We start from the raw sequence: 19,311 nt of genomic DNA, 5'->3' as shown, positions 1-19,311 counted from the left end.
TATTTATATCGCTAATTCTCCTCACTATCTGGTCAGCATCACCCCACACAGATTCCCCCAAAGACCCCCAATAAATATGATCCATGTCCCACAGATCTTGCCTCCAGACACATGATAATTATGTATTGCTTTATAAACAACTCTTTGTTAGAAGATCACAACCAATGTAGCCAACAAAATAAAACAACGAATAGATACATTTATCAAAACACTATGATTTGTATAATGATGCTGTCACCTGCTGGCTGAAAAGACTACCTGTATCAGTGGATAGATCGTAGGCAGCAGCCTGAGAACCATAGACATGTTCTCTAGGGAATTGGATTTTCCATTTTGTAGAAAAGGACTCTGAAGGCCCTATTTCTCAACTTCTATCTGCCTCTCTCGCCAGTGCCTTCATTTTTATCCAGCGCTTCAGCAGATGTAGCTGCAGTAAATGTAACAGGTCTTGAAAACTTGAACATGCTAAAACTGTTATTCTTGATTTCTTTTCATTACTTAGAGGTGTATTTTCAAAGCACTTAGACTTACAAAGTTCCATAGTAACCTAAGGAACTTTTAAGTCTAACAGCCCTGTTTACTAAGGTGCGTTAGTGTTTTTAGCACACGTGCTAACCATGTAGGTGCCTATAGGAATATTGTAGGCACCTACATGGTGGTCTGCTATGGATTTACAGCCTGTTTCACTAACACAGACTACTCAGTAATTACTGTGGATTCTTTTGGATTCGTATTAGGTATATTAGACTTTTTTTAGAGGTGCTAAAATCTACAATGATAAGATATATACAATGATTAAGCTATATAACTGAAAAGAAACAATCATTACATCACTGGTCCCTACATCCAAGCAATGCTAGGAGTTCCTAGACCAGGAAAAGAAGCACTAAAACAAGCCCACCTTTTTGATGCTGCTTTTAACTCCTAACCCTTATTCACTAGTTCAGAACCCTTATTTTATCATCCTCACTTTAATATTCCCTTATCTCTTGTTTGTCCTAATTAGATTGTAAGCTCTGTAGAGCAGGGACTGTCTTTTCATGTACAAGTGTACAGCGCTGTGTACGTCTAGTAGTGCTATAGAAATGATAAGTAGCAGTAGTAGTAAAATAATCGTCACTGGTCCTTACATCATCGAGGCTGTTATCAGCTGGGGCGGGGGGGGGGCCCTGTTCACAGCGAAAGCCAGGAGTTTCTTTGACCAGGAAATATGGTTTTCTGCGCAGTTCGTATGTTACTCACAGACGAGCTCCCAATTTCACTGATAGAAACTCCCTTTTTTTTATTTTTATTAGGCTTAGAACTCATGTTCAGAGCTAAGGAAAATTACAGAATGCTTAAGAATTTCTCTGTTTAGGTAAACAAATCATACTGTGGGAATGTAGTCACATGTTTCTCAGTCCAGGTGGCCAATCTGAACTGGAAACAGGCTCCACTTCCCCCTTCATGTAACATATTAATTAGAGCTGTGTCTTAACTTCTACATTCCAACTTATTTTCACACAATCAAAGTTAAACAATCATTTTTAAACAGAATTACTTCTAATAAAAAATACAGACCCCCAAGTGCACTGGTCGGTCAAGGCAGAATTGAAAAACAATCTTTAAAATTCACTTCCACTACACATGGTTAATGCACATTAAAAAATGTTAACTCACCTATAACGATGCTTAGTAAACAGGGCCCTAAGTGCTTTGAAAATACCCCTCTTAGTAAGTTATATATTTTACAGTCCTTGCAGCTTGAGTCCATCTTATATAACAAACTGTGTTTGGGTTTACCTCTCTCCTTACCTGCATACAATGCTGTTACATGCAATGAGGACAGAACTGACACAAAATAAAACTACATAAAATAATCATGAAATATTGTTTAACAAATGGAAGACAAACATAAATAATAAACATACAAAAGATGATCTAATCAACATAAAAACAAGAATAAAAATAATCAGTTCCTATGTTACTGAACGTTGTAAAGCCAAGGTTTAACACCTTTTCTTAACATAGTATCTCTCCTTATACCTCACAAGGAAGAAGCCTCAGAAGCTGAGCAAAGTTTTTTTTTACCTGGACGATGCTGGGAGCAGGTGTACATCCTGATGTTGACAGAAGCATGCATTTCCCCCTTCTGAAATGGGGAATGTATGTGTATCTTTTTGCCCTGCCCTAGTCTCACCCATTGGAGCCGACTCTGGGGGTGCTTGAGCACCCCCAGTATTGAGAAAATTCCTTGTATGTGTCCAAGGAGGGGTTATTTTCATTGGACTTAGCACCCCCAATAATTTTGAAAAGTTGGCTCCTATGGTCTCACCCATAACCAGTGGTGTGCTGGTAAATTTTTAACAATGGGTTCTCTCGCTGGGCATAGCCAGCCCTGCAATTTGGAGGGGGGCAACACATTCCTCTCTCTCTTCCCCCCTTCTCCTGCAGAAGCCTTGCCAGGGCCAGGCCCCCCTTGGAGGCTGGGCCTGGGGAATCTTGCCCTCCCCTGCCCCCTCCTCTCAGCGGCCCTGATTGGAAGGTAGAACACCATACAACCACACAGTTCAAGTCGGTAGTCTGACTCCAGGCACAGAGGTGATGATAACCCAACATCCAGCTGGTCTTCTCCTCCTCTTGATAGATGATCAGCACTGCAGGAAAGTACAAAATGGGAATGGGTGTGAGAGATGTGCCAAAACATTATATATAGATATATATGCTTTAGGCATATAGCAACCTCTGGTATGCAGTGTGGTTTTGAGTTTAAAAATCAATGCTGGTTCTAATGATCTGCTGAGATTTTTTTTTTTTAATTAATAAAAAACTGAAGTGAAGCTGTTTGTTTCAACTGTACTAAATTCTCAAGGCTCCCGTCCTTCTATCTTGCTGTGCCATATGCCTGAAAGACTTCCTGAGTCGATGCTTCATCTCTGTCCCTAGCTCTATTCAAATCCAAGCTAAAAGCCCACCTTTTTGAGGCTGCTTTTAATTCTTAACCCCTTATCTACCTGTTCAATAGCCATGTTGTTTTAATCATTCCTAAAATAAATGTACTCCCCAAAGCCTTATTTGTCCTGTTTATCTGTTGAATAGATTGTAAGCGCTGTCGAGTGAGACTATCTAGTAGCACTATAAAAATGATTAGTAGTGGTAATACTCAAGGCCACTGAATGCTTGAGAAAGAAATGGTGTATATGAAAAAGAATGTGCTAATAAAACAGTAACCTTTCTGTTGTAATTACAAATTGATAGATGTTTCTTTACCTGTAAAACCTATAAATATGCATACAGCCTGATGTAAAATTGAAGGAAGTATTGCAAAAGAGTACTGTATTTTCTTTTTACTTCAGTTGGCTGCCCTCCTACATGGAATAAACAGGCAATTGTTTAAATTTATTTTTGACAGGCTTATCTAGTTTAGTCTGGCCCAATTGCTTATATAGAGGGCCGGGTTCTGATTCAATTCAGGTCTTACATACCACTAATATCCCCTGTTTAGGGTTCAGTGCGGTTTACATCGTATATGGGACAGACTGGTACAATATTATAGGTAGGACATTGGGTGAATACGATCTTGTTGGTTAGGTACTGTGTTATATAGCACTATAGGATGTGAGAGTGGTTGGTGTTGTGTTTAATAGTTCTATAGTCTGTCTGGGACTTAGAGAAGTTATGCTTGTTGTGTAGTAGTCTTTGGAATATAATCTTGTTGGTTAGATACAATGTTGTATAAACCAGGGGGTGTGAGGGTGGTTGGTGTGTCGTTTGATTGTTCCATTTTTTGGATGGCAGACCTGTGTTGGGCTCCCTGCCTCCCCGCTGCTGGGAAAACTGGATAAAGCCTAGAATATGCTCGCTGCTGCTTTTGGCTCTGAAGAATCAGCATCAGGGCTTGGTTCCACCCCCAGCTGTTCCTGCTGCTTCCTTCAAAGAAGCCGTGTAAGCCGTGTACTTTTATTTTTTTGGGTGTTCCATCTTCCCTGCCTTATTTCTCCCCTTCTCCTACTTGCGATAATGAAGAACAGGCAGGTCCAGACCTCCCGTTAAAATTTCCACTGTAAAGGTAGGGACTGCTTTTGTGCATGGGGCAGTGCATTGCATGGCATGCACATTATAATAGTAATTAGCTCATTATAATAGCTTTGCATTCCGTTTTCGTTAGCTGCTACCGTGACAGGAAAATGGCTCAGAGAAACCATTTGTGCATGTCCTGGTTTACTACTTGCACACTAAACCGGCTAGAACTAGTTTAAAAACCACGTTGCTGGCTCGTTTAGTGCATCTGGCCCTCAGTTCCTTACTGTCTATGAGGCTTGTGATCTAAGAAGCCATAGGTGAGGCAAGGGTATGTGCTAATTAACTCTGAAAGGGGATGAGAGGGTTTTGAGGTGGAGACCGGAGAATTATGCTTGGGAAGCTTGAAGCAATGAAGAAAGAAGCATAATTTATTACTGTGAGAATATAACCGGACCCTAAACTTCTTTCTTGGTTTGAAGTGAGATATAAGAACGTAACAAGAATGAGTAATTAGGAAAGCAGGAAAGAGAAACTTTATGTACCTTTTTTCATTTATGCTAGACAATGACAGATAACCAATTAGAACTGATGTCTTTGTATTCACTTTGAACTGGGGGAAAAAAAACTATTTGAGCTCTGATCAAAAGGCACAGAGGCAGGCAGAACAACACAGGTCACTGGGATGCCAGTGACCAGATATGCCTCTCTGAGTGCTGGCTATTTTCCCTGCAAGGGATCTGGGAGTCATCGTGGATAGGACGTTGAAATCTTCCACTCAATGTGCTGCAGCGGCCAAGAAGGCGAACAGAATGTTGAGTATTATTAGAAAAGGGATGGAAAACAAGCATGAGGATGTTATAATGCCTTTATATCGCACCTGGAGTATTGTGTTCAGTTCTGGTCGCCTCATCTCAAAAAAGATATAAAGGAATTGGAGAAGGTGTAGAGAAGGGCGACGAAAATGATAAAAGGGATGGGACGACTACCTTATGAGGAGAGGTTAAGAAGGCTAGTACTCTTTAGCCTGGAGAAAAGGCGGCTGAGGAGTGATATGATAGAGGTCTACAAAATTTTGAGTGGGGAAGAGCGGACAGATGTTAAGCGTTTGTTTACGCTTTCTAACAATAATAGAACTAGGGGACACAAGATGAAATTAGAATGTGGTAGGTTTAAAACAAATTGGAGAAAGTTTTTCTTTACTCAGCGCGTGGTTAGACTCTGGAACTCATTGCCGGAGAAGGTAGTGACGGCAGCTGGCCTTGCTGAGTTTAAAGGGGGTCTGGACAGATTCCTGAAGGAAAAATCCATTGATCGTTATTAAATTTTGGGATTTTGCCAGGTTCTTGGGGCCTGGATTGGCCGCTGTCGGAGTGCTGGGCTTGATGGACCTTTGGTCTTTTCCCAGCATGGCAGTGCTTATGTACTTATGTACTCATGTACTTTATTTTGCTACAGAAACTAACTTCTTATTTTTCTTAATTTTGTGTAAGAATAAAATTTTACTAATATCAGAAGGTTCTCTTCTTTGTACTTTTCTTTTGTGACCCAGACTGATCCTGTTGTGTTGGTGTTTATCCCAAGATAAGGTTGGGGTAAATGTGCTGGGGAGAACTGGGGTGGTTCTGACCCAGTTCTATCCTGACCCAGTACAATTGGCGAGCCAGCGAGGAGACTGGATCACGCTGGTTCTGAGTTGAGTGCACGCAACCAGGATCCAGGGTGCCAGGTTCTCAGACCCGTTTTGCAGCAGTAATTGAAGTGTTTTCCTTGGGACAAACAGTGAGAAGATGACAATGTTGGTGAGTAATTGGGGTTTATTTTTATTCTTTCTTCTGTTTTCTGCTTTCTTTTGATTTAAGTCATAAGTTAGAATTTGCTTATTTCTAGCTATGCCCACCCTTTTTGTGCACGTTTTAGAGGCAGCCACAATCTCCTATAATGCCTGAGGAACTTCAAATTAGTTTCTCAACTGAAAGTTAAAAAGTCTCCGGGTGGCATTTCTTGTGAATGTTATTGTCTCTTTCATAAAGATGTTTTGCCTCATCTGCTCTCTTACTATCAGTTACTTGAAAATAGCCCAACCATCAATAATAGGTTTGCGGAAGCTACCATCACAGTTCTTCCAAAGCCTGAAAAAGATGCTACTTTAATCTCCAACTACAGACCAATTTCCTTACTAAATGTAGATTATAAAATTTATGCAAAAATTCAATCCAATAGACTTTCTAAAATTATAGGCAATATTATCCACCCTAATCAAGTTGGCTTTATGCCTCACCGTCTTATTACAGACAATTCAAGACTCTTTCACCAAATTTCTATTTTAGCTAAATCACAATTATCTCCAATTATTGCTTTGTCCATAGATGTGGAGAAGGCATTTGATAGTGTCGAGTGGCCCTTTTTATTTAAAGTTCTCGAATGGTTTGGAGCCCCAGAACTTTTTATAAGGTCAAAGTTTTATATAATAATCCAACGGCCCGAATTTTGATTAATAATACACTATCGGATCCAATTCAGTTGGAAAAAGGTACCAGGCAAGGCTGTCCCCTGTCTCCTTATCTATTTAATATAGCTCTAGAACCATTTCTTATAGCAATTAGAGATAATATAAATATAACCAGAATTTCTATTGGAAATTTGGAAGTCAAAATCTCCGCTTATGCTGATGATATAATGTTGTTCTTGACAAATCCAGCCTCCTTCTTAATGGCTTTGTTTCAACTTGTTTCTATTTACTCTAATATCTCTGGTTATAAAATTAATAAATTTAAGACGGAGGTTCTTCCTCTTAATGCTCATGCTACGTCTGATCTGGTTTTGCCGCATGGTCTGTTATGGTCTTCACAGCATATTCGATCATTAGGTATTAATGTATGTCCCTCTTTGGAAGGTACATTGGAATTGAATAGGAAGTATATCCTGGAGTTGGTTAAATCTCTGTCTCTTTCTTGGAAACCATTACATCTTTCTTGGTGGGGTCAACTGGAGACTATTAAAATGATGCCAATGCCCAAAGTCAACTTTATCCTTAGTATGCTTCCTATCCTTTTTCCGAACGTTTTTTATACTCAGATAATACCTTAACTAAATTTTTGTGGAATAATAAGCCTCCTAGGATTGCTCTGAAAACTCTTAAAAACACCAAAGGAAATGCAGGTGTCCTCTTTCCTGATGTTTTTTGTTTAGCACACAGCATTAATTTTAGGTCAGGCGTCATACTGGTTGATAAAACCTCTACATTATCAACTGGTTTGGTTAGCAATGAAGCAACTGATGTGGGGCTCTTCTTTAAGTCTCCATCTCTTGCCGTTATTTATTCCAGAACGATTGAAAAATAATAATATAATTCTTTCCTCTTTCTCTTGTTTGCATGAACATGATAATTATATGGAATTTTCAAGCTCTAGTTCCCTTCATTCCACATTATTGGGCAACCCTTTAATCAAAATTAATAAGTACCCTATATGTTGGGAAATTTGGGCAAAAATGGGATAAGGACAATTGCTCATGTGTATTCTGGTAATTCAGTTGTTCCCTTTGAGGATCTCTGTTCTGGCTTTTCTTTACCAGTCAGCCAATACTTTAAGTGGCGCCAGATTAAACATCGCCTAACCCAGAACAGAGATCTCTCTAACCTAAATGTAAAGTCTCCTCCTATACATGATTTCCTCTCTAGAATTTGTTACAAAGGCCATATTGTATCACAATTATACACATTTTTAATACAAAAGTGTTTAAGCAGCAAACTAAGCCTATGTTCAGTATGGGAAAACGATCTTCAAATTCAGGTATCACCCAATCAGTGGTTTTATCTCTGGTCTAAAGTGAATAGGCCTATAGCTTCGGCCAGCTACGTGCAGTCATTATATTTCTTTCGTCATAGGGCGATTTGGACTCCTCATAAATTGGCAGTAGCTGGTCTTTCGAATTACAACAAATGTTGGTCCTGTGGCTTTCACACTGGTACCTTGCTTCATATGATCTTTGATTGTAGAATAACATGACTTTTGGTGTCAGGTGTGGTCTTTTATTTCAAATATTCTTCCTGTACAGGGTCCAATTACTCCTTCAATTATTATGTTAAATTCTGTGCTATTCCAAGATCAATTGGATGTTTCCCAACAAAAATTACTTAACATTTTAGTTGTTGCTGCGCTGAAACTGGTTCTTATGCATTGGAAAGATAATTCTATTCTCAATTCTACTTTTTGGTGGCATTCAATGTTACAGATTCATAATTATGAAACCTCTGTTGCAGACAAAATGGGTGAGATGTTCTACTGCTAAAATTTGGTCTCATGTGGATAATTATCTGAAATCTTATAATTTTAGGTACTGTAACTTGTTTAAGATTTATTATTTTGATTTGCAGGGTTTTTTTTTGTTTGAATTCTGTGTTACAGTTCATCAAAATTGTTTATCTTTTTCTAAAACCAATAAAATAGATGTCCTGGCCCCTGCAGCAACTTACCTCCCGCCTGCGCACTGCTTCCGGGGTCTGGCCCTCTACACCACAAGGCGGGCATTTGGGGGCTCCAGTGGCATTTCTCTCTCTCAGGTTCGCGCTCACCTGGCTTGCGCCTGCTGCCGACGTCCAGCTCTCTTCCTCACTTCTCGGGCACTCAGACGCAGCGGCTGTGTGTTTGGCTGCCACAGGAGTTGGGGACGTTGTTCTGCCCCATGATCCGACTGGCCAACGACAGGGAGGAGTGCTAGCTTGAGATCTCTCTTAAAGAGACAGTGCATGCTACTTCTGGGGAAAGCTCTGAAGTCCTCCACCCTACTGGTTGTATTGAAGCTGGCTCTCTTCTCTGGCAACCCGCCTCAGCAGCAGGTTTGGTTAGTCCTTCTCTGCTAGCGTTCTCCTCTGTGTTTTGTTCTGACTTTCCTGACTTTGACCTGTGTCTGGACCTGTACTGCCCTTGACTGCCACCTGACTTTGCCCTTTTCTGGACCTGGATTATTCTTGCCTGCTGCCTGACCTCAACCTGCGCCTGGATGCGGATTGCCCTTGTCTACTGCCAGCAAGTCCTTGGAAAATTTACAAGAACGCTTTTTTGATGGCGGTGGCATATTTGGGCACGGAAAATTAAACAAACTGCCTGCCTACATGGCACGAGCGACTGACAAGGAGTGGTGGCGGAGTGACAGTGGGTAGTGAGGGTTAGAGAGCAGTGATAAATGGCAGCGTCCAGATCTGGGACGTAGGTTACAAAAAATGTTTACAGGATGATTTTAGGCATCCGTCTAAATGCGGGAAGTTAATTGGTAATGTATGACTGTCCTGTCTCATCTGGAATGGTTGGCAGGCTTATCCCTTAGACTACGGTTACCATACATCTGGTTTTACTCAGACATGTCATCTTTTTGAGGACACAGCCAGGGGCATCTGGGTGTGTTTTGGCAGCCTTCCTGTTTGGATTTGTGGATAAACAGGCTGGCGGGCAGGCCTCAGGGTGCCCTATCCTTCTCTCCTCTCCTTTACCTTAGTGTGGTTCCCCTGTGCTCTAATGACCTCTTTGGGATAGGAAAGAGCACCCTGTTTCCTGCCTGGTGCCGATTCAAAATGGCTGCCGAGAGTTCAAGGGGTGGCCCCGCTAGACATGCGCAGATATCTTGCAAGGTCACTGCTTGAGCTGTCCAGAGGAGAGGGGTAGTGAATGGAGTCATGTGGGTGGAGGCTGGAGGGAGGCTAGAAAATGGGGAAGGTTTTATACATGGGGGGGTGAGGGAATCTGGCTTTCTTTTGTATAATTATAGTACAGCAAGAGGCCCTCACTGGATGCCCACCGGAAGGGTGGAAGGCCAGATTTTAGGACTCAGGCTGTAAAAATACCAGCTAGGTTTAAAGATCTATGACTGGCTGAGCAAGGACTTGCTTTTCCTGTAAGTTAATATGTGTCCCCGCTTGGGATCCATCCACTGGAATAGTGGTGGGTCAATTTACATACCTTAAACAGCTTAAACTGCTAAAAGGCACTGACTAGGCCTCATTAGAATTTGGTGTGACATTCAAAGTAGTGCAAAAGCCAAGATCAAGGAATTGATGGCTAAAATCCTAAGCCAGATCACAAGATGATATAAGACAGAAATGATAAGAAGTTTGGTTCATAACACGGAGTCTGTCTTTATAAGATGGCGCTCAGATTACAAGATGATATGAACCTAATATATCCAAATTTAGATATCTTCATAAAGAAGTTGTTTTGTTCATGTTTTGATGTTTAGATGTCCGTATCTAGGGAGATGTTCATGTTTTGATGTTTGGATGTCCGTGTCTAAGGAAGTGTTTACAAAAAGGAAAGTTGCACAACAAGTTGCAATACTAAAACGGAAGAGCACCTGGCCGGAGGGCATGACTCATAGATTAAGCAATATTAGAGAAAAAAAATCTCCCTCCATAGACTTGTATGGTGACCAAATTGTATAAAAGCAGGGTGCATGCAAGCCCTCGGGAGAACTTTTTTCCAACGCCTCGGAAGCAGCAGAGCTCCGGTCAGCTGAATCCAGAATTTGTCTGATGAATGTACCTGATTAAAATCTGATATGCAAATAAACTCTTCATTCTAAATGATGGTTTGTGGGCTTCACTCAATGATGAAAGGCTGTAAGTACAAATGCTTTTGCTGCATCCAGCAGCTATCTTTCACTGCATTGTATAACTTGTAATCTGATTCCAGTTTGTCATAAGGCTGGTACCTTTTCCTTAGACCTAGCGTCTCTCTCAGTGGCAATTTCTCTTAGAACTTCACAACCCCCTGATTACCCCAGTACTAGTGCTATTTAGAGATGGAGTCAGATTAAGGTCACTCTAGCCTTCTTGGGGGGGGGGCTTGGGACCCCTTAATTCACAACATTGGTGACCCCGGGTGTCAAAGTGAGTACAAATAAGTACCTGTATATGGAAGCCGCATTGAGCGACAGGGGCATGTGTGCTCTTTTTCCTTAGGGCAAATATGGTAAGTCTATCTTAGACTTGTCTTTCATTGTGATCAGAATCAGCGTACTGGCTGACGTTTGGATTAATTAGTCTGTATAAGCCGTTTCCCTTAACCCTATCAGCATAAAATTGCGACAGCGTAAATGTAAAGCTAAGAAGAGTGTAAGTTGCCCAGAACAAAAATGGCTGCCAAAGCCGCATTAGTGTTGCGATGATGCAATGCGGAAGCCAGTAGGCTGATGCAACGTTACGTTAGAACCCGAAAGAGGGTGGGCGGGGTTGAATCGAGCGGCGTCCAGTAGCAAAGCGGAACGTCGCCTGTAGCGTTAGACGTAGTAGCTGCCGCGCCAGCGCCCATTCATTCACACACGCCGTCGCCGTACCGTCACTGGTAGTAGCGGAAGAAGCAGTGTGACTGAGGGTTGTAGTAGGCATGTTTGATGAAATGAGTGGTGAAGCGGCGCACCTGGTGCTGGGTAAGTTGTCTCGTGTGTGCGGGCCGGCGAAAATAGTGTTCTGTGTCTGCCTCTTTCGTTCCGCTCTCCTTGCAGTCGGGAAGCAGAAACAGTGGTTCCTGTGGGCGTTGGGAGTCGCATCTGGTCTGCCTAGTTTCTTTCTTTCTGACAGTTGAGTTAGCGGAGGAACGAGAGTGCGGCGTGGCTTTAGCATTGCTGGCAGCCGTGTTTCGCTTGATGACTGGGTTTTGAGCAGGGTACGGTGCGGGGCCTGGTGAGTTAACAGTACGGTTTAGTGCGGCCCGATGTAGTATAGCCATGTCTTCCGCTTCCAGGCCTGCACCTGGGCGTCTTGCTTAATCTCTATTTCAAGGGACGTTTTCTATTTCAGCGCTATGTAAATCTGAAAAACTTCTCCCCCCCTCCCTTCCCATTTGAACGCTGTGTGTTAAATATATCCTCCGTAAACCCAAAATAAGCGAGAAAGTTTGGTGACTACAAAACTCTTTCCCTTTCTGTAGAGCGTGGATTACTGATAGCTTTTCTCTGCATCGGTAAATCTGATTGTTTATATGTAAGTGTTTTATTTTAGTGTGTTCAGACTCAGAGGTATATAAAATGGTGTCTGTAAATCAGCAACCAGATCAGAGAAAGTAGGGACCAGCAACAGGACAGTAGGAATTGTCTTTGTTATATGCATACTCTCTTAATATACTGTATTACTTTGGTGACACACACAAAATTGTGATGCCCAATAAAATTATCTGAATCAGTTAGGACAAATTACTCTTGTCTTGTAATAAAACCTTAGATTTCAAAGCCCTAATGGCAGAGGTAGTTTTGGGTATTGTTCCTGACTTGTAATGGTGTGATGAACTCTGTGGAATGAAAAAGAGCTGTCCTGTCAAAAAAGACAGTAGATATATGAGATCATCTGACTCTTCTACTTTGTCCATATGCTGACCTCAGAGATGTCTGCTCACTCATCCCATAGATTGAGATTATCAGGTGATGGATTCGGGTAACATAGAGGCATATTTTCAAAGCACTTAGCCTTCCAAAGTTCCATAGAATTGATGTCTGCTCCAGCTCTTCTCTCCCGCAGGCTCCCTCCCTGATCACTCTGTTTACCATTTCAGTCCGAGGTATCAGGGCTCAGCAGGAGGTTTTCCCTTCTGGGTTGAGGGGGCGCCACACATTCAACGGGGCTCAGGGAAGCCCCGTCTCCACTGCTGTTCAGCAACAAAGTGCTGACTCGAGCAGAGGGAGTAGAAGCCGACATGGAAACAGGCACTGCACCAAAGCTGTCCAACGTCGTCTGTTTGAGCTGAGGAGTTCTGCTCGGGGCAAGGGGAGCCTCTAGAAAATTTCCTTGCCTTTTTCTCATCACGCGGAGGGGGTAAGGTGCTCGTTCCAGCGATAGTCGGTCTGCCTTAGGAGCGTGTCTGTTGATGCTTCCTATACCGTCGCCATCTTGGGTCGAGTCCGAGAAAACTGCCTTTAAAGGTAGGCAGGAGAGTCCCTTGAGCCGGCTCTTGAAACTGGATCATGATACTTGGTGTGTATCACTTACTCTGTTTCCTCACATTTCCCCTTTGGTGCCTCACTCTTGCTGCCTTCTTCCTCATTTTTCTAGTACTACTAGACATATGCAGGACTGTATATAAGCACATGAATTAGCCTTTGCTTGACAGTTCTTAACAAACAGGACAAATAAAAAATTAGGGGATTTCCATTATTATGGGAATGATTAAAATAATGTGGGGCATTCAAAATGCACCCTAAAACTGGTGCCTCCTTTCCTCTCTTAGTGTCTGACTTAACAGCTACCTACAGTTCTTTGCTTTTTCATTACCAACCCCCCCCCCCCCCCAAAAAAAAAAAAAAAAAAAAATCTGGACGGTAGAACCAGTGAGGTCAGCACTTCACTGCAGATTTTTCTTGCCATGAGTCTTGTGCTTATTGCTGCTTGTTTAGTTTTTCCAAATCTTACAGGGTTTCACCTCTGAACTGCTGACTAAGACCACTTCCCTATGTTTGGCCCAGTCTAACAGATTGAAAGAACAACTGATGCTAGCGTCACCGTTTCAAAAGCCAGTTCGAAATGAAGATTGTCAGTTCTCTAGTCCCTGTACTAGGAGTTAAAATATGGAACTCTCTGCCTATTGCCATCAGAACAGAAAACAGCTACCTTAGCTTCAAGAAGAGGCTAAAAACCTTTCTCTTCCCAAAGACTGCTTCATAACACTCCATTGACTTCTACCTCCTAGTATCATCCATTTATTTATTTAGCTCATTTATACCCCGCTTTTTGCCACGTAAAGCAGCCCCAGAGCGGCTTACAACGAACTAATGAAAACAATTACAATGACAGTAGAGAGGGCAGAAGGGAAGGGAATATAAATACAATATTTAAACAAATAAGCAGGCAGGGAAAAGAAAGCAAAAAGAAGAGAAACATATATTGAGCAACGAACAAAAAATGTGCAATCAGCAAACAATAGCAGGTAACTGAAATATGGATGAATTATAACACTAACTAAATATTAGCTTACTTTCTAAAACTTACCTGGGAAGATCAGGACATATAACTGATTGTTTACTGAGCCTCAGTAAAGAGATCCTGCTCTTTATTTCTTCCTGGCTAAGGCTGGAGGCCTGTTGGAGAGCTTTCAAGGAAGCATGCAAAATAGATGGTCAATCTAGGGACCTGCTCACATCTGTAATCAGCCTGGAAGGGCATATTTAGGATATGTTTCCTGTAATATCTGTTCTAACATATCCTCTGTCACAAGAGGATATGTTGGAACAGATATCCTTCCTACTGAGAAACTGAGCTGCACTACCACTTTTAGGGGATGAGCTCCACTGTTAACCTTTTCTTTGTTTCCTTCTCTTGCCCCCTTTCTTGACTCTTGATTCTATTTTGTGATCTTGGTAATCTTGGTCTGGAAGATCTCCATAAGCTTAATGCATCTCTCCTGTGTTGATTCAAGGGTCCTTACTTCCACTTCCCCCTACTTCATAAAGCACCCACCATGTTTCTAAATGCTGCTGAGATCTATTGGTCAGCATACAATATTGCCTTAAGTTTGCTTTCTTTAGACTTCTGCCTATGCCGGATCTTTTTAACTTTCCTCACTTTTCCTTTTAACACTCTTAGGCTCCCCCTTAAACCCAAGGCATGGACTTCCTCCTGTAACCTATACCCTCTAATTAAAATCATAATGTCTTCTAATTTTCATGTTCTATCCCTCAGCCAGGCTTTTTGCATCCCTTGATAAATGTAGTATGCAGTGGTAAGATCTACAAACATCACTGAATCTTTACTTTCTGTAGTAGCCCATGACTACATCCCAGTGCACAAATTAGCAGAGTACCCTTTTCTTTTCTTTCCTTTCGTAATATATCAAAATGGATCATTCTGTGATCAGGCTATGGGAGCTTCGTCATTGAGATCCCTCCGGTTAAATGCATTCCAATCATGCCATGACTTAGTATCTAATCTAATCTTTTGCCACAAGAGCCTCCTGCATCCATTTTCCTTTTTATTGGGTGTTCTGTCAGAATCTTGTCTTATGCACACTTTGATAAGCTATGCCAGGTCATGATCTGTCCATTGAGGACAGGTGGGTGGAAAGCACTAACACTTGTAGAAAAGCAATTGATTGTGTGACAGTTTGTAGAGATGTGGGGAATGCTGGGCTGGTGAATTTTGCAGTTGGTTTTTATTGGAGAACTACTGCTGACTTTACTGCTGCTATCTTGATTTATTACTTCTGAGGCAACGGGAATACATTTCTGACATATAAATAAAAATGTAAAATCATGGTTCTTGTTTATAGGTGAAATGTATGCCTCTGATCGGGAGGGGAGTGATGCCAGTGGTGATGGAACAAAGGAGAGACCTTTTAAAACTGTATTACAGGTAATTTTTTTATGTGCATATTTTATTTTGTTTATATAAGTACTTTTCACAAATGGAAGATGGTCAGTCAGATTTTTGCTGCTTTGGATTTTTGCTATGTAGGAGAATATTTTGCTAATATTTAGTCTGTTGGTCTTTCTAGTGACCTGTAGATTGAAGATACAGCTTTTTTTTGTTCGAGATTAGCCTTATAGGTTGTATCCCAGTAATGTTTATTTATTTATTTTTTTTTGTTACATTTGTACCCCACATTTTCCCACCTATTTGCAGGCTCAATGTGGCTTACATGGTGTTGGATGACTCCGGAGTAAACAATTACAGGTACAAGGTTAAGTTGTGGTAGGAAAAGGTTAATGTGGATGAACCACATAAGGTTCATGTGGTGGGACCACATGAAGGAAATCAAGAGCAGGTGGAGTTGCTTGGTGATCATTACGAACTGTAGTGTTATGCTGTTATGTTGTGGCTAGGTTCATGCATTTATGTTGGGTCAGGAGGGTGAGTTTTTATTTTTTTCCTGAATTGGAGGTGATTGTATGTGGTTTTCATGGCTTTTGGTAGTGAGTTCCATAATCGTGTGCTGATGTAGGAAAAACTAGATGCGTAAGTTGATTTGTACTTTAGTCCTTTGCAGCTTGGAAAGTTGAGATTTAGGTATTTACGGGCTGATGCGGTTGTGTTTCTGGTTGGTAGGTTGATCAAGTCTGTCATATATCCCGGTGCTTCGCCGTAGATGATTTTGTGAACCATAGTGCAAATTTTGAAGGCGATGCATTCTTTGATTGGGAGCCAGTGGAAGAATAGCTGAGAGTTTGGGAGTCATATGTTAATATCAGGAGGGTGGATATTAGTGGGTTATATTGGAGTATTTTAGTGTTGCATATTTCTCCCGATATATAGTATCATTGTTTTGTGATTTTCAATAAAAATTCAAAGTAAAAAAAAAAAAAAAAGGATCGTGTCTTATTGGGATATTGACAGTTCTTGCTTATTGTACTGTCATGCTTGTTCGTTGCTATGTAAATGCTTGATGCGTTTGCTCAGATTTGTTTTTCAGCTGTATGTTAGGTTTTCTTTGATCCTGAATAAAAACCATTAACCCTTAAAAAAAGAGCACGGACTGTGAATCAAACATTTTTGAAGCATAGGTGCAAAGTGACTTCAGTGGAGTAAGAGCTGAAAAGGTGCAAATTATAGCCTCGTAAAACATTTGAATGTGAATATCTTGTTCTGATGTTCTAGGTTTTATGGCTTTCAAGGGTGAACTTACATGTGTATTTTATCTGAATTATTTAAGGCTATGATGACGGTAGGGAAGGAGCCATTCCCCACCTTTTACGTGGATTCGCAAAAAGAAAATGAGGTAGGGCAACAAAAGTAAGATTTCTGCTATGAAAATGATATTGAAGCACCTTGTAATTAAACTTTTTGAGAATAAAAAAATAATTTTGTACCTTGTACAGAGGTGGGATGTGATATCAAAGACACAGCTAAAGAATGTCAAAAAGTTGTGGCACAGAGAGCAAATGAAGAACGAAGCTAAGGAAAAAAGAGAGGTAAGTGGTATAATTTTTATTTGCAATAAGTAACAGCATCTAAAGAACTCTGTTCTATGTATAATATACTGTAACATTAGAAAATCTCAGACACGTGGTTTAATTTCATTTTATGAAGCAGCAAATTCCTTCTACAGATCTGTATTTGGCTGTTGGCTTGGAATGGGAAACTAGAGAATCCAGTTGGTGATGGAAACTGTTGCTTCTGAAACGTCTTCTGAAGCCTGTATTTTGCATGAAATTTCTTGTTCTGTAATAGTTGTATTATATATACAAGCTGAGCAGAGCAGAGGCCATTCTGAAATGCAGAACTGATGCTTTTGAAAAGCACTAACTAGATTCCTCAAGATATTAGCTTGACACCTGTTTCTTGGCCTGGCTTCCATCCAGTTCTATAAAATCTGGGAAGTTTCCTCTTTTTCCTTATTTCTGGTCCTTTTTTCTCTTATTTTTAAAAGAAATAACATATTGTTCTGAATGTTTTCTCACTTTTCAGTGCTGTATTCGTACATGGTTCAGTGCAGGGGCTATGAAACGTTTTAGGCAGGTGCAGAAATTGTATGACTCCGGCCTTACAGCTGGAAGGAATGTATGAGGGTTACATTTCACAGGCCTAAATGTTTTCCTGTGGTTTGGGTCAGTGACAGGAGGAAGGAGCTATGGGCAAGAGGTGAGGCATACACACTAAACATCTCCTAAAGTGGATAGGTTGCTGGGCCATTTGTGGGCCCTGTTGGGAAGCAGTATAGGAACAGGTCATTGGTGAGCAATGGCCTTTGAAATTTTGTTCATTAGTTCCAAGGTAATAAACCCAGTGATTTCTAACCTTTTCAAGACCCAATCACACCTAATAATAAAAGTGGCCATCCAAATGAAACATTTTAAACTCAACCAAGTTATGAATGGAAATTTTAGTAACATGTTTTGAATTATACCATTTTCCAAGAAAGTTCAAGATTTATTTAGATTTCTGTTCAGTTAATCTAATTGTACAAATATAACAATTCCTTAGCAACCCAGGTGTAAGTGTCTCTGTTTACTTACTGTGTGACTTTTCATAGAAAATGTTCACATGATACTGTTGTAACATGGGTTCTAGAATTGTGCTGCTTAACCCAGTCCTCGGGGCACACCCAGCCAGTCAGGTTTTCAGGATATCCACAATGAATATGCATGAGAGAGATTTGCTTATTGTTCTTGTGTTTTTCTTCTCAGATTTTGCTTTTCTATGTGGCCAGTTAACTTTTCTTATGATACAACCATATGATTTAGAGATTTTGTAAGAAGGCATGGACTCTTAAAACCACATCTGAGGCTTTTATGGTATGATCTGATTTTATTTTCATACCAATCTTTCTCTCTCTCTTTAATTTTAGCAGTTAGATTTTTTTAAGTGGCATTTGAGATGTTTTAAGCGATATGATGGTTTGATATGTTTTTTTTAATGTTCTAAGTGGTTTAAGAGTTTTACTGGAGTTTCAGAAGGATTTCAGTATACCTCGAGGTACTTCCTGGTATACAGTGTGGAAGTTACGTCACAATGTGGTGATGTCGTTGGAATACATAGAGTGGAAAGAATAGCATTCCAACTTGAGTATTTTTTAGGTTTTTATAGCCTAATTGTTAGAATTTTCACAGTGATTTTGATTGAACAGTTCATGAGAAAATCTCAGTATTCTATGACAGTGTTCAGAGAATTTGAAACTTTCCATCTAGCTGATGCTTACAGGCAGTACATACTGCATTAAAACAGCTTTTAAAAGCACATCTCTCTGGCTTGACCATCTTCTAATGTGATTTATGAGCCAGTATAAGGTGCTCCGAGTAGTTTTACAAGTTTTGGAAGTGGTTCTTTGAATGCTTGTACAGATTAGAAGCCTTCTGGAGCTTTATAAAGGTAGGTTTTGCTATGAAATTTGGTAGGTTGATTACACAACAGCTCGGGTTGGAGATGCTGGTAAGTAAACTTTTTTTTTTTTTTTTTTTTTTTTTTTTTTAATTCCTGATTTTTATGCCACTCAGTTTGGTTTTGAGGATCTTATTTTATTTTTATTTTGTATATTTTTACCAGTTGGTCAAGGGTGGATTTTAGAACCAGTTGGGTGAGTCACCTCTTTTTGGTGTTCTTGTTTTAGTTGTTATTTTGCAGTTGTGGTTTTAACATATGTCCATGCCTATTTTCAGTTTTAATTTTATTTGGCCTGATATTTGTTGACTTTTTAAAAGTTTTTTTTGTATTGAGTTTTGAAATGGCTGTGATTTGGTGCCCTGTTTACTAAGCCGCGCTGTAGGTGCGCAAACTTATTGTGCACTAATGCTAGAGACACCTATAGGAATATAATGGGTTTCTTGATCATTAGCGCGCATTAATTTTTTGTACGCACTAAAAAGTTTGCGTGGCTTAGTAAACGGGGCCCATAGTTTTCT

At 40.5% G+C, this 19,311-nt stretch overlaps 1 protein-coding gene across 2 annotated transcripts in view; it reads left to right on the top strand.

The window, feature by feature from the left end:
- The first annotated feature begins 10,579 nt into the window (after nt 1-10,579).
- Nucleotides 10,580-19,311, top strand: part of NARS1 (asparaginyl-tRNA synthetase 1) — a 74,863-nt gene continuing 66,131 nt past the window's right edge. Inside the window, exons 1-4 of one of the 2 annotated variants that reach the window (XM_030192983.1) lie at nt 10,580-10,612; nt 15,246-15,328; nt 16,626-16,691; nt 16,792-16,884. In XM_030192983.1, the coding sequence (XP_030048843.1) occupies nt 10,600-10,612; nt 15,246-15,328; nt 16,626-16,691; nt 16,792-16,884 (255 nt within the window). In that variant the 5' untranslated portion in view covers nt 10,580-10,599. Of the gene's footprint in view, nt 10,613-11,312; nt 11,422-15,245; nt 15,329-16,625; nt 16,692-16,791; nt 16,885-19,311 lie in introns of those variants that run through there. The other variant, XM_030192982.1, reaches the window with a different exon arrangement.

The sequence above is a fragment of the Microcaecilia unicolor genome, chromosome 2 (genome assembly GCF_901765095.1).
Source record: "Microcaecilia unicolor chromosome 2, aMicUni1.1, whole genome shotgun sequence".
NCBI classification, from domain to species: Eukaryota; Metazoa; Chordata; class Amphibia; order Gymnophiona; family Siphonopidae; genus Microcaecilia; species Microcaecilia unicolor.
Note: the sequence above shows the minus strand (reverse complement) of the source record. Positions and strands in the feature narration are given on the sequence as shown.